The sequence below is a fragment of the Camelina sativa genome, chromosome 13 (genome assembly GCF_030686135.1).
Source record: "Camelina sativa cultivar CO46 ecotype springtype chromosome 13, ASM3068613v1".
NCBI classification, from domain to species: Eukaryota; Viridiplantae; Streptophyta; class Magnoliopsida; order Brassicales; family Brassicaceae; genus Camelina; species Camelina sativa.
The window spans coordinates 20,501,077-20,527,996 of record NC_141892.1 but is presented as its reverse complement, the minus strand read 5'-3'; the positions used below and the strand labels follow the sequence as shown (position 1 = coordinate 20,527,996).

The window sequence follows — 26,920 nt, the reverse complement described above, 5'->3', positions numbered from 1 at the left end:
CATCGAAAATAAAACATTACTATGTGTGTGTGTTTATTAGGAAAAAAGGAAGGGGAAAGCAGAGATATAAAAGGATGACGTGGCATCTCCTAAGGTGTTTTAGAAATTGCTGAGGTGGATAGCCTGAGGAGCCTCAATGACTCCCTTTTATTAGTAAGTAATTAATGATCCACTATAAAGAGATGTAGAATTTGTCAATTAGAAAATTATCAGGAGACACCGCAAAACAAGGACTAAGGAGAAAAGAAATCGCTCAATTCGTCTAGCATCGATCATAGATTGAATGGACTATTTGCCAAAATGCATGTGCATATAGTTACAAGAATTTTGTGGTAAATAACAAAAACCAGATATTGATATAAGGAAAACCATATCAAAGTAATCAAAAATGAGAGATTAGAGATCAGAATGATCATCATAGGTTGATGCACTTCCCTAACTGTTCCTCAAAATAAGATTATCTAGTATGCTCTACCCACAATCTCCATTCAACCTTAAGTACTAAAGGTCAAAATAGGATATCAACAAATAAAAACAGTCGGTTATAAAATAAAAATAAAATACACTAAAAGAAAACACCATAATAATGTATGTAGCCACATGATTTTGTCTTTAAATCATAAAACCAGATAGTGACATTAAAAAGGAACAATAAAAAAAAAAAACCATATACATAAAAGTAAATGAAGAAATATATCGAAATCTAAGGTTGATGCATTATTGCAACTTTCTCTTAAATTCCTTTGTCTACTACTCTTTCAGCCTCTTACTCAAATCGAGCATCTTGCTCTTGATCAGCTAGTTGTTTCTCTAGCGTCATTTCTGATTCTTTAGTCTCTACCTGAGCCAAGTATTCACACCATGTTACTATACTTACTTCCTAGTATAGAATTAATATATCCAACAAATAATATAAATAAATACTCATGACGAAGAACTACTATACTATCTTTGTGCTTTAGCCAAATATAAAAATCAAAGGAGAATAAAAACTTAAAAGAGGAAAGCCATGATAACATCACCTGTAGCTCATTGAAATACTCTTTCGTATAGGGTTTACCATTGTTCTGCTTTGCAAGCAACTCAACAAGTGCAAGAAGCTTCTCAACTTGCTCAACCTTCTTGAGATTATCTTTGGTCTTGTTATCAAACAGTACCAATCGGTTGTCACATAGCTCAAGAATTTCCTACAACCATACAATCCAGTTAAATTCAGATCAGATATATACATATAAGACTATGTATATGCAATCTTCATTATACATCTCAAGTTAAGAAAAGAAACAAAAAACACTCACGTTTAGGAATGGTGGACACTCTTGTGGAGTCAAATAATCCTCCAAAGTCACTTCCAATTCATCACCACCCGTAAAGACAATGATCATATAGTTAGCGATTTTACTGCCGAAAAGGGTTTGCAAGTGACTAAACACTTCCTTATCTCCTCTAAGACCATCCCTCACAGAGAACACCAACAGGATAGCATGGATTCCATTTTTGGCTATTGTTGTGCACCTTGAAATTTCTTTCTCGATAGAGTCAGCTGCCTTTGAAATTTCAAATAGTCCTGTAAATTTCACCAAGATCGATGCCATACATCATTAGTTATTACAAGTAAATTGTAATCAATCTAATTGTATATCCTGACGAAATTAGGCAACATGCATATATCCACAGAAATTCATCAATAATCTCGTAACACAACTGGCCTTGGACTAATTAAAAGGAAATTATTCATTCTTCTAAAGAGTATATATATTTTTTCAGAAGCACTTACCAGGAGTATCAATGACATTGATAATTTGGCCATCATCTTGCACAACTCTTTCTGACTGACATGTGTTGGTGACTCCACGGGAACATAATTTGGACATAAACGCCTTTCTTCCAAGGATACTGTTCCCTACTGCACTCTTTCCGTTTCCAGTACGACCGACCAGAACTAGGGTTCGGCTAGGGTTTGAGGGTGTCGCGGAATTTGAATCATCGTATATCAGATCAGTCTCCATCTTCATGTACAACAAAAACGGTACCACAAGTTTGAATATTCGACATAAAGACATTAACTCAAAGAATGAAAAATCACTAGCCTCAACTAAAGCTTAGTCATCAAGCAATCAATAGTTCTTTAAAATTCCTTTTTCTGTCCTAGCTAGGAGATTTGTAATCATTATAAATTGTGAAAGTGATCAGAAATAGGAAAAACAGAGATAAAACTAATCAGAGAAAAAGAGTTCTGATAAAGCAAGGAGGACGATCATAGTTAAGAAGTTTACACAAGTAAGGTCTATTAATATAGCTAAATCGACACAAAGGAAAACAGTATAAGTAAATTTGAAGAATATAGTTAAGAAGATTACTGCTTGAGAAGAGGAATCTGTAGCGATGCTTAACACTAGCTAGATGGTTTATGAGAGAGCGTAAAGTATGATATAGGCTTTTGAATCGATATGTATGAGTATGAGCCTCATGAAATCTTATTTTATATCGTCGTAAAAGGATAAAACAAATCCAACTAGGAAAAGGAAATCAAATCGTTGATTAATAATATCTTTGTCCAAAAAAAAAAAAATCGTTGATTAATAATATCTCTCGACTAGATAAAATGAGTCAAATTTTCAAGTATTTTTTCAGTTGCAAAAAGTGAATAAAATATGAAAATTAGGTTTAGGTTAACGAAAATAAATAAATAAATAAGTGATACAAAAACGTACCACAATTTATTTGAAGGAACAGAGTAAAATAATTACCGAGAACAATATATGGTTAAACCGTAACTACACCGTAACCGTATAAAATGGTTTAAAACCATAACCAGTCCGTAACCGTATAAAATGGTTTAAAACCGTAACCGTTAACCGTAAATATATGGTTAAATTATATTCACTATAACTGTTAATTAACTGTAATCATATCAAACCCTTGGTTAACCGCAGAGTTAAACTATAATTTGTTAATTGTAACCGTTTCAAAAGATTAATAAAATATACTAATAATTATTTATTTAATATGAATTATATGATATAAAAAAAATATGAGTACACTAAAAGAATATATTAATTATAACTAAATAATATCAATTATATTATATCATCAAATAATATCAATCGTATCATATTATCAAATAACCATAACCGCTTTAACCGGAACCGTATTTAACCATAACCGTTTAACCGTTTAATAAATGGTTATGGTTAAAGTTAAACAAAATTTCTAATTGTAACCGATAGTTAATTACTGTGATAACCCAAACAGTGGCCATGCCTACAAAAACGTACCACAATTTATGTGAAGGAACAGAGTAAAATAATTACGGAGAACAAAACTAATAAAAGTGGAAAACACAGAAGAAATCAAAAAATTCCCACAAATATCCACACAAAAGACGAAACAAATTAACAGACTTTGGCTGTTTTGTCTTAAATCTGAATCGTCCTTATTCGTAAACTGTAATCAATGACACCGTCTTGCTTCTTCTTAATCCACTCTTCATCTCTCTCTCTATATCCCCAACCCCAAGTCAAGATCTTTTTCAATTTATGGATACAAAATCTTACAATCTTCTTCTGTGAGTTCAACTGAGGGGTTTTTGTGAAGATGGGTAACAGAGTAATCTGCATGAAGAAGAAAGATGTTGTTATCAGAAGTGGTGGAGGAGATGGAGGATCCAGAAGCAAGAGAGTGAATCGTTCACAAAGGAAACTGCTTGCTAATGAAGAGCCTTTGCATCGAAGAGCTTTGTCTATGGCTATTCATCAATCTCAGGGATTTGATGGATCCATGTCGAGGCGTGTTGGGTCTACTAGCTCTAGAAGACAAACACTCTCTGACCCATTTTCTAATAACAAGCAGGTCCAAGCTTTTTCTTCTTTTTGTCAATAGTAATGATAAAGTTTGGACTTTTATACTTAGGTCCTTAATAATGGTTATAAGACTTGTTGGTTGGAAAAGTGTGTTAGTTTTATTGACATTAGGTTGGGACCAAGAGAAGTGTAAATTAGAGCAGAACAGAACAAGGTTCTTGTAGTGCGCTTTGCTTTTTAAAAGGTCAAATAGTGTTGTTGTCATGTTAGTCAGTCTCGTTGTTATTAGAACAAAGATGGTGAAAAAAATCTTCTTTTTGGAGAAAGCAAAGAACTATGTTCATGTAAATGTCACTTTTCTTTGTAATTGAGACCTGCTTATTGCTATATGAAACCAGGTCTTAGAGATCAATACACATTTTATCGTTAGTTAAGTGTTCTCAAATGTTCTTGTAGTGTGGCGTTGCTTCTAAAAGGTTTAAATCATTTTGGTTAGAACAAAGTGTGAGAAAAGAAGCTTCTTTATGGTTATTGCAGTAAGTTTTTATCGGCAATTGGAAGTAGTGGACTTTGTATGAACACTAGTTGATGATTGTTCCTGTCACACATAGATGTCATTGCTTTGTAATTCACACTACCTGTTACTATGAGATTAGAAAACACATTTTATGTTCATCTTAGTTATGCTAGTTATGTTGTATCTCTCTTCAGGTACCTGAGTTTGTGGAAAGCTTGACTGTTAAGAAATTCGTTTTGGTTCATGGTGAAGGCTTTGGGGCATGGTGTTGGTATAAAACTATTGCTTCATTGGAAGAGTCTGGACTATTTCCTGTCACAGTTGACCTGGCTGGATCTGGATTTAATATGACAGATGCAAATAGTGTTTCCACCTTAGAAGAATATTCAAATCCGTTGATCGAGCTCATTCAAAATCTTCCTGAGGAAGAAAAGGTTAGAAATTGCTATATGCTTAGGTTTATGTTTGAACTTGGAAAAAAAGTGTCAACGTTACTACATCGAACCACATTTGTTTCGGTTTCTTAACAATATTCTATGTGAACTCTAGTGTCACTTTGATTTTTCATTTTAAATATACTTGTGTGAAGCAGTGAGTGTTGGTTGGTTCAGGTCATTCTGGTGGGTCACAGTACTGGAGGTGCATGTGTTTCGTATGTGTTAGAGCGGTTTCCAGAGAAAATCTCAAAAGCCATATTCATATGTGCCACTATGGTTGCTGATGGACAAAGACCCTTCGATGTCTTTGCTGATGAGGTAACACAAGGATTGAGGAGTCATTTGATTCCATTGTAACCAATACTTTTGTAATAAGCATTTCTGCAACGCTGTAGTCTGTGAATGTTCTTTGTTTGCGCTCACACTACTCTCTCTATTGCAGCTTGGTTCTGCAGAACAGTTCATGAAAGAGTCGCAGTTCTTGATCTATGGAAACGGCAAGGACAAACCCGCTACGGGGTTCATGTTTGAGAAACAACACATGAAAGGCTTGTACTTCAATCAGTCACCCAATAAGGTAAACTCTTACAAAAATTAATGTAAGTGATCAGCAAATGCCCCAATGTAGAGTAGGTCAAGTTCTGTTTTAATGGATAGGCCTAATGCAACAAAATGCTGACCATTGTTTATTTTTAAAAATTGTCTCAGGACATTGCATTGTCTATGATCTCGATGCGGCCTGTACCTTTGGGTCCTATGATGGAGAAGCTGTCGCTTACTGAAGAAAGATACGGGAAAGGTCGAAGGTTCTATGTTCAGACGCTAGATGATTTAGCTCTTTCACCAGACGTTCAAGAGAAACTGGTTAGAGATAATAGCCCCGAAACAGTTTTTAAGATCAAAGGAAGTGATCATTGCCCTTTCTTCTCTAAACCTCAGTCTCTTCACAAGATCCTTCTTGAGATAGCTCAGATTCCTTGAAAACAGTGACAAATCTTGAATCCACAATGTATACTACTTTCAATTTTTTTTTTAAACGTTTGTATATTCTTATTTATCCTTTATCCTATAAATCACAACTCACATGACCAATAAAAATTGGTCACATGGATTTTACAAACAGTTTTGAAAATTACTAAAAATTTCCTATTTTAACGACATAATGCTAAGAATAAAAAATAAAAAAAAAACTAACTGACAGTTTCTCAAACCCGTCCAACCCACAATCCACGATCCTTTTTCTTCGTCCATGATCTCTGCCTTTTTATACCCCATATTTAGTAGATTCAATACATAAATTTTTTCAATCGATCGCAAAAAGTATGATCATCCTCCTCCTCGGTTCAAAATCCTAATTACAGTGAGTACTTTACCACTTTTGTCAATCTATAATTTCAATATTTAGATTTTCAGTAACAAGAATAATTGGTCTATGTATGTTTGTAGGAGCGAGAGAAACATAGATATTGAAGATGATATAATCAAAATTCTTAGACAGAATTACGAGAGGTATTTTGGATCCATGACTAAATCAAAGTTTTCGGTTTATGTAGTACATAACTTTTCCAAAGTTTCTTTCTCACCAGAGAAAAGCTCTCAATACTGGTTGGAAAAGTCTGAAACTTGAAGAAGCACTATGCTACACTTTTTTTTTTTTGCTCTTCGTGTTTTCTTCAAATTAATGTGTGTGGCTTAACTATGCTTTCAAAAAAACCTGCCATTTGAAATTAATAGTTTAGTCGTGTCTAGCTTATCATTTATGTCATTTACATTTAAAAGGTATAGCAAACGTTAAAGTAAAAAAGATTACCTATTGGCTATTGCCAAACTATAATGAGTAAAATAAATTTGATCCCTTAGTGTTGACTGGTTCTCCCGCTACCTCCCGCAAACGCTGCGTTTGCAGGTGGTAGCGGTTGATAGCGATTGGAACCAATCACATAAAACGCTCTCAATCGCTCCTAATCGCTTCCAACCGCTTCAAACCACTGAATTCCAAAAGCTGCTTCCCGCAAGCGTTTGCGGTTGCGGTTGGATTTTTTTTTTTAAATAAAAAACTTAAAAGAATCAATGATAATGAAATTCTTTTTTGTTATATTTTCTATCTAACCATTTTATTCATTAAGAATGAGAAAAATTAAGTACGGATACGATTACAGAGATTATAAAATAAACATTTAGAAAAAAAATAATATTCCAATTAACAATAACCCGGAAAACTTGATGTAAATTTAATGACACATCGCACATAAGTTCAAAAAAATCTAAATAAATATAATATTTCATCAGAATTTTAAAAAAAATAAGATTATTTGTGAAAAATATTAAAACAAATCACCAGTGACTCTTCTCAACTCTCACTTAACCATTCCTACAGATGCAACTACTGACCCACGATCTAAGAGAAAAGAGAACAGATCTACGATCTAAAGCATATGTTTTGTTATTTATCAAATTACTTGATTAAATTTTTGGTGAAAAGCCAAATGCATAAAGGAATAAGTATTTCAATATGAAATTTATTTGTTTTTTGAATAATTATTTTAGTACTTTTTAATAAATTTAAATTATAAATCAAGTTTAAATAAAAATTTTGTTTTTTTAAACATTCGTCTATTATATATCACATTTAGTTCCAACCGTTATTGCACCTGCTGGTCAACCAGTCGTAAATCTCCCGCAAACGCACCAATTTTAAACCATTAAACCAGTCGTTCAAAACGCTTAATAACGCTTGAAACCGCAATCGCCCGCTTCCGCAATCTCCCGCGACCGCAACCGCAGCGTTTGAACTAGTCAGGCCTTAATTATTTTTTTCATTGTTACGTAGTAATTTATAACTGTTGATTTGCCTTCACATGTTTCAGTGTTATATGCTGATTTTTTTTTTTACTTTTATGGTTTTAAATGGATTTGTAAAATTGTTTGAAGATGGAGATCGTGACAAAATTGCTCATAGATCTTCTTAAACAATCAGAAGAGACACTTTGACAAAATAAACAAATAAAATCAGAAGAAATACATGAAGAGAAAGACATAAAGAATGGAAGCATTAACCTAATAGATGTACTCTATTTTTGTGAAAATATAATATTTGTACTCTATATTTATTATTTTAACTAGCCTTTCAGTTATTACACAACAATAATATAGATCAATGTACATTCTTAATTCTACTATACCCTTATCCCAAAAAAAAATTTTATACATTATCTACCTTTATTCTACATACCTCTCTATTATTCCAATAATTCATAATCTCAGTTTTGTCCTTTGTTTAGTTTTGCATTATTTAAATAAAGTAAATGAATTGAATATACTTTTTTTAAAAAAGGAAATAAACCATTGGACCTCTTTCCCCATCCGTACAACCCACGAAACACAAAATCTTCCACCATTGAACAACCATTGAAGCTCCATTGAAGCTCAATTGAAACTCGTTTTAGGTAATTTCTTGGCCTATTCAACTGTTTTTGTTCAATTTCGATGTATTTGAAACTTGTTTATGGTGTAGATAGTGTTGATGTGTTAGATTTCTAATGTGTTCTAATTTGGGGACATTCTTAGATTTGTTATAAATTCATTTTTTGTATGTTAATCTTGTTAATTCTCATTTGTTCAAGTCTATTAGAGGCAGAGTACGTTTATAATTTATGGACCTAGTGGTTGAATCGAGCTAGATAGAAATTGGATTAGGTTTTCTCCGTTTTCTCGTTTCTGCAGATGTAGGTACAACTGATATTAACTGATACAACTGGTACAACTAAAGGAAAGTGAAAACTATTCTAATGTTAGTTTGAATTATATTTGCAGGGAGTAATGAATAATAATCTTCGCACATTCATTCATTTTGATTATGGGGGAAATTATTTAAACAATGGAGATGAAATACAACGGATTTCAAGAGAAGATGTTAGGCATGCTCTTTTGATGAAAGCACCTATTGAGCAGGTTACTTATTTTGCATTGGTTGATAAAATATGCAAAAAGATGATGGTAGCTGCAGGGACGAAGATGAAGTTTAGCTACATTCCAGTTTCAGTGAATCCTAAAAAACCAATATATATATCTTTGGTGATGATGATCTTTTGTGTTATCTAGAATGGAATCAAGCTGAATTTGATGTAATGCATGTGGAGCTGGATAAAGATGACGAACAACATCAAGGGTGTGAGAAAAATGGAGTTGGTGAAGCTTGTGAAGCTGGTGAAACGTGTGAAGCTGGTGGTGAAGCTTGTGAAGATGGTCAAGTTGCAGAAACTGGTAGAAAGAAGAGAAAAACTACTACTGGAAGCTTGTTTGATGTTTTCCGTGATTAATTTCTATGTCACTGATGTTCGTAACAGTTTTTGGTTGTAAGACTCGATTGTTCTGTTTTTTTTGTTGCAAAATTGGTTTATGCAGTTACAATACAACTGACTGTAACATTTACAACTAGGGTACACCTACATTTGATTTAAAACTCAACAATTTTCATATTCGTGGTACAACTAAAGTACAACTATATATAACTTTGAACTTTATAAGTACTAAATTTTAAAATTCAACTAAATCCATCTATTTTCATGTTAGTGAATACAAAAAGAACAACTATTATGGTCAGTTTGACGATGTAAATTTTATGGTCACTTTGATTGTCCTACATAGAGCAAATATTCCTAATGCTTTGATGATCACTTTGCTATTTTCATCCAAGTAATTATGTCAAAACATGTAAATCAGTTATTTTCATCCAAGTAATTATGTCAATCCATTTGTTACACAATTTATATTTGATCAATTTTTACACGTTTTAAATAAATTTCAATAATTTATTTTATAAAACGGTCTCAGTTGTACCCAAAGATTCCAGTTGTACCCAAAATATTCCAGTTGTACCTAAAAATCTCAGTACCAAAAACATCCAAATACAATCCAACCAAATCAATTACCTAACAAGTACCAACCAAATCCATTACAAAACAAGCACACACAACTATGATTCACTTTGCAGGTTCATCTTTCTTCTTTCCCCTATTTCCCTTTGTATATGGACTCTTCAAGTATTTTGAAGGTTGTACCCGTATACTTGTGATTCTCCTCCCTATGCATGTGCCAAATATGCTGAAATTGTGGGTGTAAACGAAACCAATCCTTTTCATCTTCCTCAAGGATTTAATCTAACTTCGCTATCGTCTTGTTCTCCTCGGACCTTGAGGATAACTTACAAAACTTTGTATAATTGGTTTGCTCTAAGTAGAACTCCAGAGCTATTGGTTGAGTATCCTCATCATTATCCTACAAATCCAAAAACAATTGTGAATACTAGTTGTACCCATAGTTGCACAAGCAAACTTATTTGTACCAAAATACAAAGGTCTATATTCCGCTACTATACAAAAATTCATCAACCAAAATTTCATTTTATTTACATGTGGTAGCCAAGGAGGATTCAATTGTTCTTCGTTTGATGATGGTCGAGGAGGAGAATTTGCAACTGGCGGAGGAGGAGAGATTTCGGATGGTGAATGAAGAAGAGTTACTTCATCCATTGCTACTAGCTGAGGGGATGTGATTGTCGCTGGAGTAGGAGAAGCGGTAAAGGTTGGTGGAGGAGGCGCTGTTAAGGTTGGTGGAGGAGGAGCGGTTGAGGCTGGGGAAAGAGGAGCTTCTGTCGGAGGATTCATTTTTCTCCTTTTCTTTGAATTGATACCGTTTCTCATTTTTGGAGGCATTGTTATAGCTGGGATTAACAAAATAATCACAAATATTTTAGAGATTTGACCCTAATTTTGAATTTAAATCCAAATTTACAAACCCTAATTTCATATGAGATTTAGAGATTTACCTTTGAAAAAGAGAAGAAAATGAAGAAATATATCAGATTTGATGTGAGAAAAGAGATGAGATGTTTGAGGAGATAAGAAATAAGAAATCGCTCAGTTTCATCGGAGAAGAAAGAAGAAAATTTCAGGTTTCAATTGAAAAAAAATAAAAGGATGGGATCCGGTTGTAATGGATAACCCAAATAAAAGTTGGTTGGATTAGTAATTAACTGAATTTCTTAAAATTTTATGGTCTTTTACCAATTTTTTATTTAAAGAAAAATAGAAAATAAATTAGGGAGAGATACGAGAAAATAAATTTTGGGATATGGGTACAACAGATTTAAATCATTTTCTTTATCCAGCTTATAAGGTTTTATAGGTTTGTGGTTAATCAATGATAGTGTGTTGTTATATGCATACTTTTTTTTTAAGCCTTTAAAACTTTTTTTTGGGGGGTCAAAGTCTTGAGTTGTTTATACATGTAAATTTTTATTATGAATAATGAATAATGTTAGAAATGTCGTATGCACGGGAGTAATACTAGTTTCTTATAAAACCCAAGATTCTTGATAGAGATTACTCAGAATAATCGCATTCGATGGCAAAAAAAACTTGAAAATGAATTTAATATTTGGCTATGGAACAAAAATAAATTATTTTAATCTAATCCAATTTATCAAAGAATTTTTGTGTTAGAAGTTGTTATGATTTTATATAATTAATTTTAATAATCTATATATTATATAACCAGCAATCCCACCACATCTGTGAACCTAAACAATGGTCTATCATATGTCTCTATTGCATGAATTGTTTCTGATATAGGTTTATGGGCGTCAAAATTTGTAACAACTAGCTTTGTGCATGTTAACTGTTGTAATAACAAACCTGCTCATAATTTAGCACAATTTAGGATCCTTGAGAAGATTTTCATTCTGTCAGTTTTTAATCTGCCTTCGTGACTTGTGAACATTTTGTACGATAATCATTTTAATTAATAGACGATTTTGTTTGACAAAAAAGATTAAGACACACTTCATATAGAGTTACTATATCAAATTAATAAGGGGAATTTACAAAAAAATACTTTTTTTTCTATATCTTTTTGCCAAAATACTTTCTCTTGTTGTCAACTTTTCGTAATACATTTTTCTATATACAAAATAACTAAATTTTAAATCCTAAATTCCAAATACTAAACTCTACTCTTCAAAACTTTACCATAAATGAAAAATAGAGAACCCAAATCTATAAAAAAAATTAAAAAAAATAATTTGATATTATAATTATGTAAAAAATGGCAAAAATGAAAATAACAAAAAATTAGTTATATTTGAAAAGAAATACCTACAAAAAAGTATTTCTGACTATTTTTCAATTACTAAAGCGGAAGCCTTAGTTCAAACGAGTAGTTAAAAGGGAAAATATGATAATTTGTTTTATGAATTTCACCAAAATGGAGCGTGCTATTTCCAACAAATCAATTGTTGCATATTTTCGTTTATATGGTAGCCTCCGATATCAATTGTTCATACTATGAACTTCAGAGCACCTTAACCATAAGAAGTATTCAAGAAGTGGAGAGATGGTAGAGTTAGTTGGCTAGGTTTCAGTGCCATTACACAAGATATCACCCAAAAAAAGATCCCATCTATTGTTGAAAAATCATCCTATAATTATTTAAGACGGATTTATATAATTTAAGTTTATCTGAAATAGCAATAAAAAAAAGAAATATTAGCAGTAAATTTTTTTATCTGAATTGATTCAACCAATTCAACCATATATAAAATAATAGAGTAACAAACCACAAAGAAAGAATTAAAAGTTGGATTTTATAATTCTGGCACATAGACAAAATCTATATTTCCATTTGAGTAACGTACAAATCTATCGACACACACACATACATAATCTCACACACTTAATATACATGTTAAGTTTCACTATGATCTTGTCGTAGTGTAACTAAAAAGAAAGATCGAAGAAGATGTAGATTAAAGTATCAAAGTGGACTAATCTAGACGTTGTACCGGATACTATTATCATCCCCTGAGAACTTGTTCTTGATCCATTTGAAACTGTTCTTGAGAGTACTCTTGAGCTTTTCTTCCGTGGCAAAGAGATTGTAAGAAGCTACTCTCTTCTTCCTCTTCATCTCCGGATCTGTGTTGATGCAAGGCCCATTAAAGTTATAGGAGTTTGAGCGGTTCTGATCATAACCAAATTCATCCGTTGAGAAAGATGATGAATACTCCGTGTATGACTTGCTTCCCTTCATCATCTTTAGTCTCTTTGCTTTTGATCTATGCTTTTGCAACTTCTAAGAAATAATTGTTGCTTTCTCTCTCTCTCTCTCTCTCTCTCTCTCTCTCTCTCTCTCTCTCTCTCTCTCTCTCTCTCTCTCTCTCTCTCTATCTCTATCTATCTCTCTCGGTCTCTCTCTTGTTATAGCTATGTGAGTGAAGAAGATTATTACTTTTCTTAATTGGGGTTGGTTATAAAGAAGTGGAGGGGTAGCATGGTTTTGGTTTAAAACGAAAGTGGGAAACAAACCAGATCCTTTGGCAGTGGTATCAAAACCAATTAGACCATGGATTGCAATATTAGCAAAAAAAAAAAAAAAAAAAAAAAAAAAAAAGAGAACATGGATTATTATATTGATGATTTTTCTTTTCAATTTTTTTGAAAAAAATATATTTTTTTTCAAATAAGAAATGCTATAACTTTTTTTTAAATATCACTGATCACACAAAGTAAACTCAACCCATTTTGTTTTATTTTCTGTCGAACTGATTCGATTGGTTTAATCAAAACCGGATTTGGAAATAGTAGAGTAAGGGTGGGATTGAGGTGGCAAAGCATGTGTGATGTTATAGTAGGTTACATGATGGTGTAGCAAGAAGGTATTATCTACTTCCTTCAACTTTAAGTGTGGACCCAATTTGTAAGTCTATTTTTGCATGCCACCATCAATTGCTATGATTAAACCAAATGAATATAATCAAATAATAAATTCATCTTTGATATATCATACAAATTGAAAAACAACGGTATATTTTTTTTCATGATATAATAATATTTTCGATAATGCGAACATGCATATATTTTAATATTTTGATAACTAAAGAATAATATTAAGCACGATGGGATAAATTCAGTTTGAAATCATACACTTATATTAGATCGATCGAATTAAAAAGAAGAAGACAAAGTGGAGACAAGACTACATAGACAAAGGACCCAACATGTCTAAAGCTGAATTGTCAAATTAAATTCCATAAGACACATAATAAATATAAATTTGGTATTTATTTATGGTTAGATTTGAAAGTAATGAGTAGGAATTCCACATAATGGTTGCGTCTTAATGTAACAATTGCCAAGTTGTTCTTTGTGGGGACTGTATCTAATTTGTAAAATGCGAAAGTTATTATCATTTCTTCACAAGTTTTTTTATGTTAATTATATTTATATTTCGCCCCCACTTTCCCTCTTCTGTTCTATGGACCATATGTGTATTGATAACCATTCAATGAACAACACGTCATTTGCCAATATGTAATAATCAAATCGTAATGGGAAAATGCCTAGAAAACAATGATTTTGTTCTTGGAAGGTAGTATCTGAAAAGAAAAGAGAATAGAGATATTACACATCGGTACGTAAAAATCATGTTTTGGTTGCATATATTAGAGCCGTTTCAAGATCCCGACCATACTTAGAGAAACTCCAATATTAAGATGGAAAATTGATTGATAAAGATATAAGTTTCCGTTTGTATTTCTGAACCGTTTTAATTAATTTATCATTATATATATACTTATTTAAACAATATTGATAGAAATTTAACCAATTTTGATATGACATATTACGAAAATGTTATTGTATTTTAATTGATTTAATAACTAACAAAAGAAACACTTATTTTGATTTACAAAATAATAAAATAACGTTTTCAAAATTATTTAATAAAATTATTTAACAGGTACCATTTATTGTTTTAGAAATTTTAGCAAACAATAACAACCTATTTAATTCGTGAAAACTTAATTTTTATATACAATATTTCCTATATGAAAATAATAAATGTATTCGAGTAAAAAATAAATAATAAATGTATAAAGTTGACTACTCATATCAAAATCTACATCTACAAAAACAATTAATTAATAAAAACAGAGAATTTAACCCATTCCTTTTTTTTAGTTCTACAAATACTGCTCAAATTCAACATGCAATCTAATATTTTAAATTCGAAAGAGTTTTGGCTTCATACAAAATAAATAAACTATGAATAAAAGAAAAGTATTGATCGACAGAGAATTTCAACCTATAAATAAAAATTTGATAATATAGATATACATAATCTAATTGTAAATTTGGTATATAAAGTTAACATATACTAATATGTTATACTAATAACTGCAATGGTATTAATATTAACACAAAAAACTATTGTAAAGTTGGTATATTAAGTTCTCTAAATATGATCATATCAATTTGTAATACCATATCACATGTCAATAATGATTTTGTTAAAGTTTCTTTTAAATTCCACCAAATTTATAATTAATAAATTGTGAAATTGTATCCAAACCATAATATTAGTGACTATGGGTCGAAATTAGAGTATGGAAATAATTAAATTAAATATATAATATTATAAAATATGTAGAATAAATAAAATTTCTACTATAATTCTGTAAATAACAAATCCAAATTTAGGTAAATATATCTCCGCACTGTATACCGTGGCTCACTATCTAATATGTATGTTAGAAAAAACTACTATAGTTAGCTTTTAAAAGTCATTAAAAATGTTTATAAAACAAAAACAGAAATATACAATGTAGTATTTGATTTGGACTACTTGAATTTTATGTTAATATTATTTTGGGGAAAATGTCAAAAAAATCTCTAACTTTCAAATTTACTTTCAAATTTAGGATGATTAAATCATGAACTTTTAAAATGTTATTTAAACGCAAAGTTTTCGTTGACTTTATAATTAAATAGAGAATTTTGGTTGACTAAGCTAATTTAGACAAGAAAATTCGTAGAATCTTCGTCTCACTTCTCAGTCTTTGTTGAGGGAAAAAGATACAAACAAGAAAACTGGATCCATCAATTTGGACAACAATCAAATCTCTGAAGCAAAAGAAGAAGAAAAAAGAACCCAGATTTCAAACTAAAATATAGAACAAACCCCTTCTCTCCTAAATTGGCCATGGATTCGTTTTCCAATCCAAGCATCAAAAACAAACCTGCGGGAGAAAATAGAATCGAACTTGAAAACGAAGAATTATGAGCCACCGTTTCTGCTTACAATTACACATCATATCTAGGATTTGTACTAGATGACGATGACGATGGATCTGATATTTTGTTTTTAATTTTGGCATCTGTGTTGTAATATATAATTATTAATGTTTTAGACAATAGCAAATAAGTAATTAGCTCAGTCGGTAGTCTATTGTTACTCTAAGATAGAGGTGACAGGTTCGATTCTTCAATCCGCAAAAATTTTGTGATCAAAACGACTTATATTTTGTAAGCAAAACAACAACCCTAACTAAAGACTTAACCCTTTCAATTTTTCTGTTAGTTGACTTAACGGTATGTCTAAAACGGTCCCTAAACCCTAAACCCTAAACCTAGTCAACAAAAGTTTTCTATTTAATTATAAAGTCAACGAAAACTTCAACATTTAAATGACATTTAAAAAGTTCATGATTTAATCGCCCTAAATTTGAAAGTTGGAGATTTTTTTTGACATTTTTCTCATATTATTTTATGTAATAAACAGTAATTAATCACGTTTTTTTGTCGTGTAAATTCTTTATAACTTTTTATTATTTATTTTGAGTTAACTCGTCTCTGAACTCTGATAATTAACCTTTATACGTTTGCATGTAACTCATAACAATTTCTTCCATTAGAAGAATAACAAGTACTCTCGACTTTAATAAATTTTGAATATTCTATACTTCTTTTTCCCATCGTGATACACTGAACACGATATCTATTAGAGCTTGCATTTAGCCTTTGCGTTTATGTTAAACATGAGCGTTTACCTTGGACTTTTATATGTTTACGCTAAACATTATATTTGTGCTTAAAACTAGCATTTTGCGTTTTGGCTCTGAGCCTTTGATATTACAGTTTTGCATTGTATTCACATTAGCTTTTTCTGTAGGAGTGTGCTTCCAATGTGTAATACATTTTCTTCAAGTTTTGTTTGGTAAAAATAATGTTTATTATAAATATATTATCCCTTACTAAATTAATAAACAGAACAATTGAAAACTAAATTGATGATTGGATCAAATTTTTACTAACACAAAATTTATAACACACCATAGTTACAAAACACAAACACAAATGTGGAGAATCCCATGTGAATTTTTTTAAAACGAAAGTCTAAAGTAAAGTAACAAAAAAAAAGGTTTCACAAGATCAAACCAGCATTCTTCTTGACCAAACTGTTTTCATGGTTCTTGTGATAATCTCTCAAAAACTCTCTCGCAATCTCTTCCACTGATCTCCTTCCTCCATCTTCCACATTCTTCTTCACCGACTTTCTCACGTTACTGAAATAGTCCTCTTCTTTGTTTGTAAAACTCTCGGGGACGATCACATTGACAGGAGAGAACCTAACGCTTCGTTTGATACGGTCAGATGATTTCTCGTAGCTTTTGTTCATACAAGACCTTGAGAAAGAAGAAGCTGAAGAACACGTTGTAGTAGATGAGTGATAATCATTAGATGTTTTCCTAACGAAAGCAGAGTCGTCGTAACTCGTCTTCCTCGGATAGCTCTTAACAGCATTGGACTGTTTTGAATTGTTGTTGCTGAACAACGAGTTTATGAAGTTGACGATTCTTCCGGCTGGTGAAGCTGGGGTTTTGGGCTTCTTGAGGTTTCCGGAGGAGCTCTTAACGGGTCTTCTTGTTCTAGAATGCTCCCAGTTCTCGTCGTGTCTCGTGAATCTGCGGACGTCGGAGGTGTAATCGTAGTCGTCGTACACTCGGGTTGCTCTGTTTTGGTGGTACAGAGTCTTGTCCTCTGTTTTCCTTGGTTTTGTCTTTGAAGGGCCGAAACATAACGGTCTGGACGAAGAAGTTACCTTCTTACCGTGAGTTAGTTCGGTGTCGGAAGATGAGAAGATGCTTGAGTTTGAGTCAGAGGAAGACGACACAGAGCCAAAGAACCGATCTTACGGTCAGGAACCGATCGGGACACAATGCTCTGTTTTTTGGTACTGGTGTTAACAGAGCCGACAAAAGATTGGTTTTTTTTGGGATTTAAGATCGATGGAATTGTAGATTTCATCGAGGAGAGTGGAGGAGAATGACGGGTTTCTTTTGGATTTATGCATGATTCGATCGAGAAAGAAGAAGAAGAGACAAAAAAAGAGATCTCTTAAAACTGTTTTGTTTTATGAGATCTATTAGTATATAACCTACGTTGGAAGACAACGGTAAACGTTCTAAAAACATATTCATATTGCATAATCAAATTAAATTAAAAAAACAATTAAAAAAATCATTTGCATAAAAATAATGTGTTAACTTGGTAAATAAAAAAATGAAGGATTATTTAAATCTTATCGTTCATTTAACTGTTACAAATTTTTCTTTCATCAGTAACATATATGGGCCTGTTCTTTTGTTCATGGCTATCCCAACAACTGCGACTGAAAATTAAAGAAGGGAAAGCTGAACAAACAACAGAATTTTCAAAGAAATCAGACGCTGATAGTTTTGGAGATGATGAGGTGTATTGATTTTATAACATATATCGGCCTGTTCTTTTGTGCAGACGCTGGATTTTGTGGCGACGCCTACGTCGCTGTATTACGCCTGTACTTTTTCCAACGGAAACTCCATGTTTTTCAGCGTCACCTTCATTAATGTTCTTTACTGTCGTTTTGTTTTGAGAGATCCTACATCGATTGTCATTTTGCACTATCGCCGTCGCTAACCCATCGACTAACAAAAGAACAGGCCCATATGTTGTGAATGCTTTCAATTTATCAAATTCATATAAAATATATACCTACAATTTTGAAATTAAGGACGACGAGCTCAAGTGGTTCGTCAGACATTAGGGTGACATCAAATATGCTGCTACCTCTTGTGGTAAAACATTGTTGAGTTATGGTTATCTTTTTTTGTAAAATTGTTAAATCAAAGCATAACTCAAACTTATGAAAATTTTCAGAACTAAAGTAAAAAAAAAAAAAAAATTCAGAAGTAGAAATAGTATTTTATTAGTTAATTAATTGGAAAAATAAATATTTTTTCTACTGTCTTAATTTGGTTTAAATTTCTAATTTATTTTTCAAAAGTTGTGATCTTTTATTCTTATTGAAATTGAAAAATATACGCATAGATCTGAAAAGGCTGAGACTGTTTTTTTTTTTTTAACACTGAACTTCTGATAGATATATATGTTGAGCAAAAGCCAAAAAACACCATAGAATGAGTTCAAAACCAAAGCAAAAGTATTATGATTGAAGAAAAACTATTCCAATTTTATTCTCTACTTCATCCTTCGGACGTAATCATCATGCTCTGCTTCAACATCAGCCTCGTCTTCCAACTCTTTCCTCTTCTATCCGATCGTGCAACCAGGAAGGACCACCCAAGGACAGATACGAAGACAACCTCCCATCTCTGGTGACGCTATGAGCAATATCCCTAGCCAACAGGTTAGCTTTCGGCGAAGAGAGTTTAAAGGATATCTCTCCCATCCCCTGTATTACTCCAGCAATCTTTTCCACCTGAGAACGGTATTTCGGCCAACTCAGCGGGTTCTCCAAAGCCGATAAAGCTGCTTGACAGTCCAACCACACCTCACACGAGTATATCTGGAGAGTACACAAACTTTGTAAGCACCATAAGATACAACTTAATTCTGCTGAGATCCTATTCACCCTTGAGGGAAATGCATCCCTAGCATGGAATCGAGCATTGCCTGCATCATCCCGTAAAATCCAAGCTCCACCACAATAATACATTTCATTAACCCAAGCACAGTGAATATTTCATTTCAAAACTCCCGGTGCAGGCTTACTCCATCGTTCTAGTCGCGCCGATCCTCTTTGTTCGATTCCTCTGTTAGCTTGCAGAGTCTTGGTGCATTGTCGGAGCCATAAGTCAGAGTCCTCCAACGCCCCATCTATCAACACATGAGGATCCTGCATTCGACCTGAAAAGATGAAACCATTTCGTGCTTTCCAAATCTCCCATAGAATCCAAGGGATGGCATTCCGATAATATTCTCGTATGTCTCCTCGAGCCATTATTATCTGTAACAGATGACGAGAACCCCATTGATGGTAAGGGTAATAACGTAGCCTCCCAAACTCTAGTTGCCAATGTACACCCAAAAAGCACATGTGCAATTGTCTCCTCCTCAATACGGCACTCATGACATATTGGGATGACTTGCACTCCATGTCTTCGCAAACACTCTGCCACTGCTAAAGTTTTTTGTTTACTATATACAATTTTTCTAATATATTTAAGTCAATATTATATTGTTTTTAAAATATTTTAAAACTAAATTTACTTAAAAAATACATATGGCAACAAAATGTTACAAGTCATATTCTAAGAAGATTAATAAATCTTATTTATGCAACAACTCATCACAATTTTTACCACATAAATTTTACTGCAAGTTATATCAAATTAATACATAAAAACAGGGAGATCTAGGCTAACACATTGTTTTGGTTTCTAGGCATATAAGTTTTTAGGCACATATACTAATCCCTCATTTACCTTTCAAAATCTGTGAACTAAACAATCTTATATTTAACCTGTAACATAATTTCTGACCAATTAAAAGAAAATTTATATTCATGTATTTTCCTTGCAATGGTCATACATCATTTGGTTGACCTCCATCAATGCTTTTGGGAAGAGACCATCAAAATACCTGAAGAAACCACCTCTATGTCAAAAATTTCAACCATCTTAGAAAACTATGTCATGAGTGTTAAAAGTATTTCAATTTTTTTTTTTTTTTTTTTGATAGGACAAACCTTGATAGACAAATTTTAGTTGTTTTTATCATTGACTTTATCAAGTTTGCAAGACTACCATCGACATATTTGGTACGGTTTCCCATCGACATATCTAACCTTTCGAGTGGGCACCTGTAGCCTTCTCTACCTGCTGTTAGGTCTTATAAAAAGCTTCCCTTGATCTAGATTACACCCATTAGATTTCCATCTTTTAACTTAGTATCCACCATCTGTTAATAGAGTGGTCTTCTTATGGAAACTCCAGGAAAAAAAGGATGTCTAAGCACTTTCATTTGAGTTTAAACAGCACTTTAAAGACTTCGACTATATGTCTTGGATTTGGGACAATCTGATATGATCATGAAACCATCCAAGACGACTCTTGAGTCTTATTCAACACGAACGAAGTCAAAAATCAATTCTTCCAGCCAAACGACTATATGGGATAAATTCTTACCTCGTTTAGAGCATATCTCGAAGTGGAATCAGTACAATCAGAGTTCTATGAAGGAGTTATTCATTTTACAAATCAGGTGAATTCATGGCTACGCGATTTGGACTTAGGAGCATTCAATGGAGGATTCCAACCAAGTCAGAAGGATTCAAGCTATGAACCAAACTGTTCTGAAATTTGGATCCATTCCGGAACCATGGAGAATTGGAGTCACATTGAGATCAGTTCATATGTGAAAGATATGGATATTTAAAGTGAGTGGATCTATCTCAGTTCCAGTTTCACGTCTGAGCCAAAGATCGTATTACACAAACCAGCTCAGCAACAATTTCAACACAAAACCACTTGGAGGATGTTAATAGATCTCTTATGTTTTCAACAAGCTCAGGAACAGAAGATTTGTCCCATGGAATACAAGGATACACTTCATTTTCCAAAGAAGATCAATCTAGTTCTTCACCTGAAGAACTTTAGGTCCAATTGGTTTAGGTGCTTCCAGAATTATGTTAGGCAACCATGAGTTATTTCTACTAAGACCTAAGTGAATAAATAATACAGCCCATGTTGTTTCTCATAAGCAAGTTGGAGCAAGGAGTCAAAGAGGGAGAAGATCAAGGAAACACTTAATGGGTCAATTCAAGAACTTATGTCCAAAGAGAGCATGAAAATTATATTGGGGATGATATATATCAAGTACAGTCCACTGTGAGACTAATAAAAGCCCAAGAAAGCCCAAAATAATCACTTTATTTTGTGGTCAAAGAGGAGTGACGAAAATAGAGTTCAACTCACCTTGGGAAGGACACCTTTGGAAGGGAAACATGCACCAAGAGTTGGTCTTGATTCAATTTAGTATCTTTATTGTTTTTTAGTTTCAAGAATAATCAATACTTTGCTTTGTGACCAAGTTTTCTATCTTTTTATAAACACATGTAATCTCATTTGAAAAATCAATCAACCAAGAAATCTTTTATCTTTATTTGAGAGTGGTAAACTCCCTTGTTCCTTCGGAACTTGTTCTTTCTCCTTGGTGGGTTACATCAAAGAGTTTTGGTGATTACGCCGCACTTGACGTTGCCATTCATTAGCTGAGGATTGAAGAGTTGTTACAAGAGAGTCTAGGGCACAAGGATTTTTGGGATTCGTCTCACGCCTTGTCATCTGTCTCCACAAAACTTCTATCTAAAGTTCCATCTCCTTGCTTTGTGTGGATTGTTTTAAGAGAGTTTGGGGCATAAGGATTTTTGAGTTTATCTCACGCCTTATCATCCAGCTTCGCGAGCTATCGAAGTTCTAGGATTATCAGTCTACCTACCTTAGAACGTTGATTCCTTGGGAGAATCACATCAGTATCAAAGTCGATTAGGCTTGAAATAATATTCAAACTAACAAATTTGCATTAATTAAAATAATACATGTGGGCCTTGTTTTAAAAATCATTCGGCGTTGATCGAACGGCGAGGTAGCGCCTAATGCCGAATTAATTAGGTTGACATTATAGGAGAATAATAAGAGACTAGTTTTAGGTATTTTAATGTATATATTCGTATAATATGTTAAAGTTTTGAGCATTTATAGAGTTTGTAGTAGAGTGGTTTGAGGCGTATTGGAGTGATCCAAAACCAAGGTTGACCTCTAGAAAGTGCATTTTTCCCTATTTTCTTAGAATGACACTTAAATAAAACCAAATGACGAATATACCCATGTCTTCTTCCTTGTGTATGCGATCTGTACACCTAAGCTGTGCCGTTTTTTATTTATTTTTTTCTTTTGTGGTATTTGTTTGTTCTCTTGTAGATTTTATCTCAACATTATAGATCTACAAAGAAAAACATATTTCAAACTTCAGAAACACGAGAAAATGAGTTAATATTTTTTAAAATAAAATGACGAATATACCCATGTCTTCTTCCTTGTGTGTGCAACCTGTAAACCCCAATATGTGTCGTGTTTTGTTCTTTTGTGGTTTTTGTTTGTTCTCTTGTAGATTTTAACTCTACATCATAGATCTACAAAGAAAAACATATTTCAAACTTTAAAACGTGAGAAAATGAATTATTTTAAATTTTCCAAATTGTTAGTCGCATAAAATGAAATCGCGGCGGTTATCCTCTCCTAAACGTATAATCGGCAATTAAGCGGCCTTGGCAACCGTGTTTTTGAACAGGTTATGTGGGTAGGTTGTGATTTTTATGGGTAATCAGTATAATGGCATAACTATAATTATTGTATAGTGTGCTAAGAGAATGTAAAAGGGAAGAATTTGTGTGTTTATCTTAATGTGATAAGTGGGGATTCACCATTTAGTAGCTTATTTTACTGGCTACTTTTTAAACAGAAAAATATTTTATTATGTAGTTTAATGTTAATTAATGTCATTGTGTGATTATGAAATGTTACAAATAGAACCCATATCTCAAACTTAATAATTACTGTTTTTGATTGAAACGTGAATCCTACTATATTAATTGAGAAGTACAAATATTAATTGAGAAGTACAAATATTAATTGAGAAGTACAAATATGAAAATTACATTCAATTGCCATTAGAAAAACTTAATAAAATTAATTAATTAATTTAAATAAATATAATTAATTAAAAAAAGCGAAAAATCGGGGAAACATCAAATAAAATAATAGTAGAAAAGTAAAAAAAATCTATTAGAATCAAAGCTAATTCATACTTAAAAAAAATTAACAGCTAAGATTTTAAAAATCTAATGGAATAAAATCTACAACTACAAATTTTATCAAAAAAAATTTCAGTGTTCAAATTTTTATCAAAAATCTAATCGAATAAAATATATAACAGTTCCGTTTAACAGCTTAAATTTTAAAAATTAATAAGTAAAAATAAAAGATGTAGATATAGTATCTTATCTATTTTAAAAAATTATATTTATCTTTTAGCCACTATCTATATCTATATATACATTTTCGGAGACATTTATAAAATAAATCTTCAAGTTGGTACTTATTTACAGGTATGCCATTGACATTAAATAATTAATTTAATAAAAAATTTAACTGTACTTATATTTGATGTTTTATAGAAACTAATTGTTTTAAAAGGTAATAAACATAATTTTAAATATATACAGATTTTATTTTCTTATTTTATAAGGAGGTGAGTGAAGAGGTATTGTTCTTTAAAAATATGAAAAACTGATTTGATAAAAAATGACTTTTAGCCTCATATATTATATTTTACTTTCACGGGTTTCGCATAATTAACTTTTTGCGGATTAAAAATCTTTGAACATGTTGCGTGATCCGCCTAGCATGGCGGGTTTGGACTATAGAACCAACACTAAAATTATTAGTTTATTTCATATACTATAGATTTGTAGTCATAGTTTAGAAAATTAACTTATAAATTATTTAGTATATGAACTACAAAATATTACACATACGATAACACATTCTTAATATTCCAAAAAAAAAAATCGTATACACATAAAAATATATAGTAACATACCATATAGGCATATACCTTTGTTCAATTATTGAAAACAAAACTGAGTGTTTTAAAATTTTATATTCTATCTAATAAAAAAATTTATATAATTAGGTTATAAGCTGTATAAAACGTAAGAAGAAGAAAAAACATTCTAAACAAAATTATAAATTAATTAGATAGAATTTAATTAATTGGAAATTTGAAAACTAAATAAATTAAAAATACTATTTAAAATACATTAATTTATAATTTAGTTCCACGGTGTACCGCGGGTGAAAACCTAGTTCTTTACAAAAATAAAACTAAGTTGAGATTTAAATATATTAAATGCTTAATTTTTTTAAAAAAAAATACAAATAACTTTTTTTCAAATAAAGTTCATTTTCTTCGTTAGTTTTCCCTATTTTTATTTTATTTGTTTGAATTACTCAGTTTCAAATAGAGAGAGAAGAAGAAAAATAAATAATATATTTTCCAAAAAATATCCATTTACTAAACTAATATCTCATCAATTATTCCCGTAACTGAAATAAGATTATTATTCCTCTATTTTTTTTTTGTTTTGTTTACTGGTTTGCTTAGAGGTGAAGAGAGAGTTTATCTAAATTCTGATTCAGTTGACCCTTCTGACAAAAAAACTAAAAAAAATCCAGTGTATAATCCAGATTTCTTGAATACTATCAAGGTATCGGGATTACCAAATCATAGTCTTAGACTTAAGATAATGTTGTAAATATAGATCCTAATGGAGGGTTGATGAATGGAACTAGGTTACAAATAAATCAGATGACTGATCATGTTTGAGAAGCTAGGATCATTACAAGAACTAGAATTGGTCACATTGTGCTTATTCCTAGGATGATATTATTGCTATCGGACACTAGGTTGCCTTTCAAGATGCGTCAAAGATGATTTTCTTTGTCAGTTGCTTTTGCTATGACCAACAACAAAAGCCAAGACTAGAGTTTATCTTATGTAGGGTTGTATTTGCCAATACCGGTTTTAACTCATGGACAACTCTATGGAGCAATGTCTAGGGTGAAATCAAAAGCAGGTTTGAAAGTGCTTATTACAGACAAGAAAGAGAAACCACAGAAAAAATAAATGAATGTTGTTTTCAAAGAGGTTTTTCAGAACCTTCACTAGCCATATTTAGTTGCTTTTTTACATGTTAGTTATATTTTTTTACTTACTTTACAACTATACTAAGGATTACGTTTAATTGACAAAGATTTAAACAAATTTGTTCATTACATGCAAATGTTTTATTGAAAGGTTTTCAATAAACATTTATTCTTGTAATCGCTATAAGAGTTTGATAAGAATCTTATATAATAAGAGAAGGTTTTTCTTAACTTTGCCTAACAATGTGACATTTGACACTCTACTTTTGTGACACATGTCATCCTCATTAATTTTGAATTTAACATTATATTTTTCATTTGATTTATTTGGATCTTATGTGGTGTATAGTTCGTTAAAAAAGATAATTGTTGTATAGTTTGCTTTTTGAATTTTTTTCCTACATTGTTACAAAAATATATTCCTTCCATTTTTTAGTTTTAGCATCTAATAATATATTTCATAATGAAATCATTCACCATAAAACCTAAAAAAAAAACACTAATCAACCCAACTAAAAAATATAAACAAATTGAAACCAAGTAAAAATAGAAAATGGTTTCATACTTTTCAAGTAAAAACTGAAACCAAATTAACTTCTGATAGACTAATTTAAAAATATTGAAGATTTACTAATATATATATATATATATATATATATATATATCACATTATATTCAATAATAATATATAATGTATTAAAGACAAAATAAAAATTTGTATTTAATAGTATTCTATAAGTTACAGTTTGACTGTCTTTAGTACATCCAAAACAATAGTTTCAAAATTAATTTATTGTTAATTATACTATTTATTTTCAAATGATCAGAAATAGAGACAATTTATAGAAGAAAAACATATTTATATTAAATTTGACACAGTGGCTGAATTTGACAAACTTTTATTTTAATTAGTTAGACTTAGAGTATGAGATATTTGTTTAGTGATATTGTTTCAATAAATTATTTAAAATTGACTTATCATATTATAAAATTATTTGTTGTAAACTATTACTTTTATATATGAAAAAAAATTAATATACTCCCTCCGGTTTTATTTACTTGTCATTCTAGAGAATTTCACGCAAATTAAGAAACTATGTAAATTAACAAGTTTAACCTCACAAATAATTTATTATTTATTTATTATGTTAGTTTAATAGGGTTATATTTGGAACTTTATTGTAATAGTTACATTGGTAAATGAGAATGACAAGTAATCTAAAACAAAAAAAATCTTTCTAGAATGACAAGTAATAAAAATCAGAGGGAGTATAAGACA

General features: G+C 31.5%; 5 protein-coding genes and 1 long non-coding RNA gene across 8 annotated transcripts; 2 read left to right on the top strand and 4 right to left on the bottom strand.

Annotated features, from left to right (window-relative positions):
• Positions 1 to 516: 516 nt before the first annotated feature.
• Positions 517 to 2,456, bottom strand: LOC104736982 (immune-associated nucleotide-binding protein 9-like). 2 transcript variants are annotated; one of them, XM_010457079.3, is made up of 5 exons: positions 2,361 to 2,456; positions 1,778 to 2,009; positions 1,299 to 1,567; positions 1,023 to 1,187; positions 517 to 841 (listed from the first exon to the last, which is right to left on the bottom strand). In XM_010457079.3, exons 2-5 carry the CDS (start codon positions 2,007 to 2,009, stop codon positions 767 to 769), a joined length of 741 nt encoding a protein of 246 aa, XP_010455381.1. In that variant the 5' UTR covers positions 2,361 to 2,456; the 3' UTR covers positions 517 to 766. The 2 variants fall into 2 exon arrangements, with proteins under 2 accessions (XP_010455381.1, XP_087336578.1); XM_087480452.1 differs by lacking the exon at positions 2,361 to 2,456 and having other exon boundaries at positions 1,778 to 2,015.
• Positions 2,457 to 3,216: 760 nt separating this feature from the next.
• On the top strand, positions 3,217 to 5,877 carry LOC104736981 (putative methylesterase 12, chloroplastic). Its single transcript, XM_010457078.3, has 5 exons — positions 3,217 to 3,852; positions 4,515 to 4,754; positions 4,932 to 5,075; positions 5,200 to 5,334; positions 5,466 to 5,877. The coding sequence occupies exons 1-5, from the start codon at positions 3,598 to 3,600 to the stop codon at positions 5,736 to 5,738; spliced, it is 1,047 nt and encodes a 348-aa protein (XP_010455380.1). The 5' UTR covers positions 3,217 to 3,597; the 3' UTR covers positions 5,739 to 5,877.
• Positions 5,878 to 5,977: 100 nt separating this feature from the next.
• LOC104736980 (uncharacterized) lies at positions 5,978 to 9,235 on the top strand. Of its 2 annotated transcripts, XR_015578847.1 has the most exons (5): positions 5,978 to 6,117; positions 6,204 to 6,266; positions 8,092 to 8,203; positions 8,571 to 8,708; positions 8,859 to 9,235. It is a non-coding gene; the product is annotated as an uncharacterized LOC104736980 (long non-coding RNA). The 2 variants fall into 2 exon arrangements; XR_759670.3 differs by lacking the exon at positions 8,092 to 8,203.
• A 371-nt stretch (positions 9,236 to 9,606) lies between these two features.
• Positions 9,607 to 10,719, bottom strand: LOC104736979 (uncharacterized). The gene is made up of 3 exons (XM_019234807.2): positions 10,585 to 10,719; positions 10,169 to 10,479; positions 9,607 to 10,034 (listed from the first exon to the last, which is right to left on the bottom strand). Exons 2-3 carry the CDS (start codon positions 10,469 to 10,471, stop codon positions 9,912 to 9,914), a joined length of 426 nt encoding a protein of 141 aa, XP_019090352.2. The 5' UTR covers positions 10,472 to 10,479; positions 10,585 to 10,719; the 3' UTR covers positions 9,607 to 9,911.
• A 1,663-nt stretch (positions 10,720 to 12,382) lies between these two features.
• Positions 12,383 to 13,031, bottom strand: LOC109128446 (uncharacterized). The gene has a single exon (XM_019234773.2). It carries the CDS (start codon positions 12,846 to 12,848, stop codon positions 12,585 to 12,587), a length of 264 nt encoding a protein of 87 aa, XP_019090318.1. The 5' UTR covers positions 12,849 to 13,031; the 3' UTR covers positions 12,383 to 12,584.
• A 3,847-nt stretch (positions 13,032 to 16,878) lies between these two features.
• Positions 16,879 to 18,004, bottom strand: LOC109128369 (protein BIG GRAIN 1-like D). Its single transcript, XM_019234579.2, is given in 3 exon segments — positions 16,879 to 17,785; positions 17,788 to 17,863; positions 17,865 to 18,004. Coding segments are annotated over 3 exon segments (927 nt in total). The 5' UTR covers positions 17,946 to 18,004; the 3' UTR covers positions 16,879 to 17,015.
• Between the last annotated feature and the right edge of the window lie 8,916 nt (positions 18,005 to 26,920).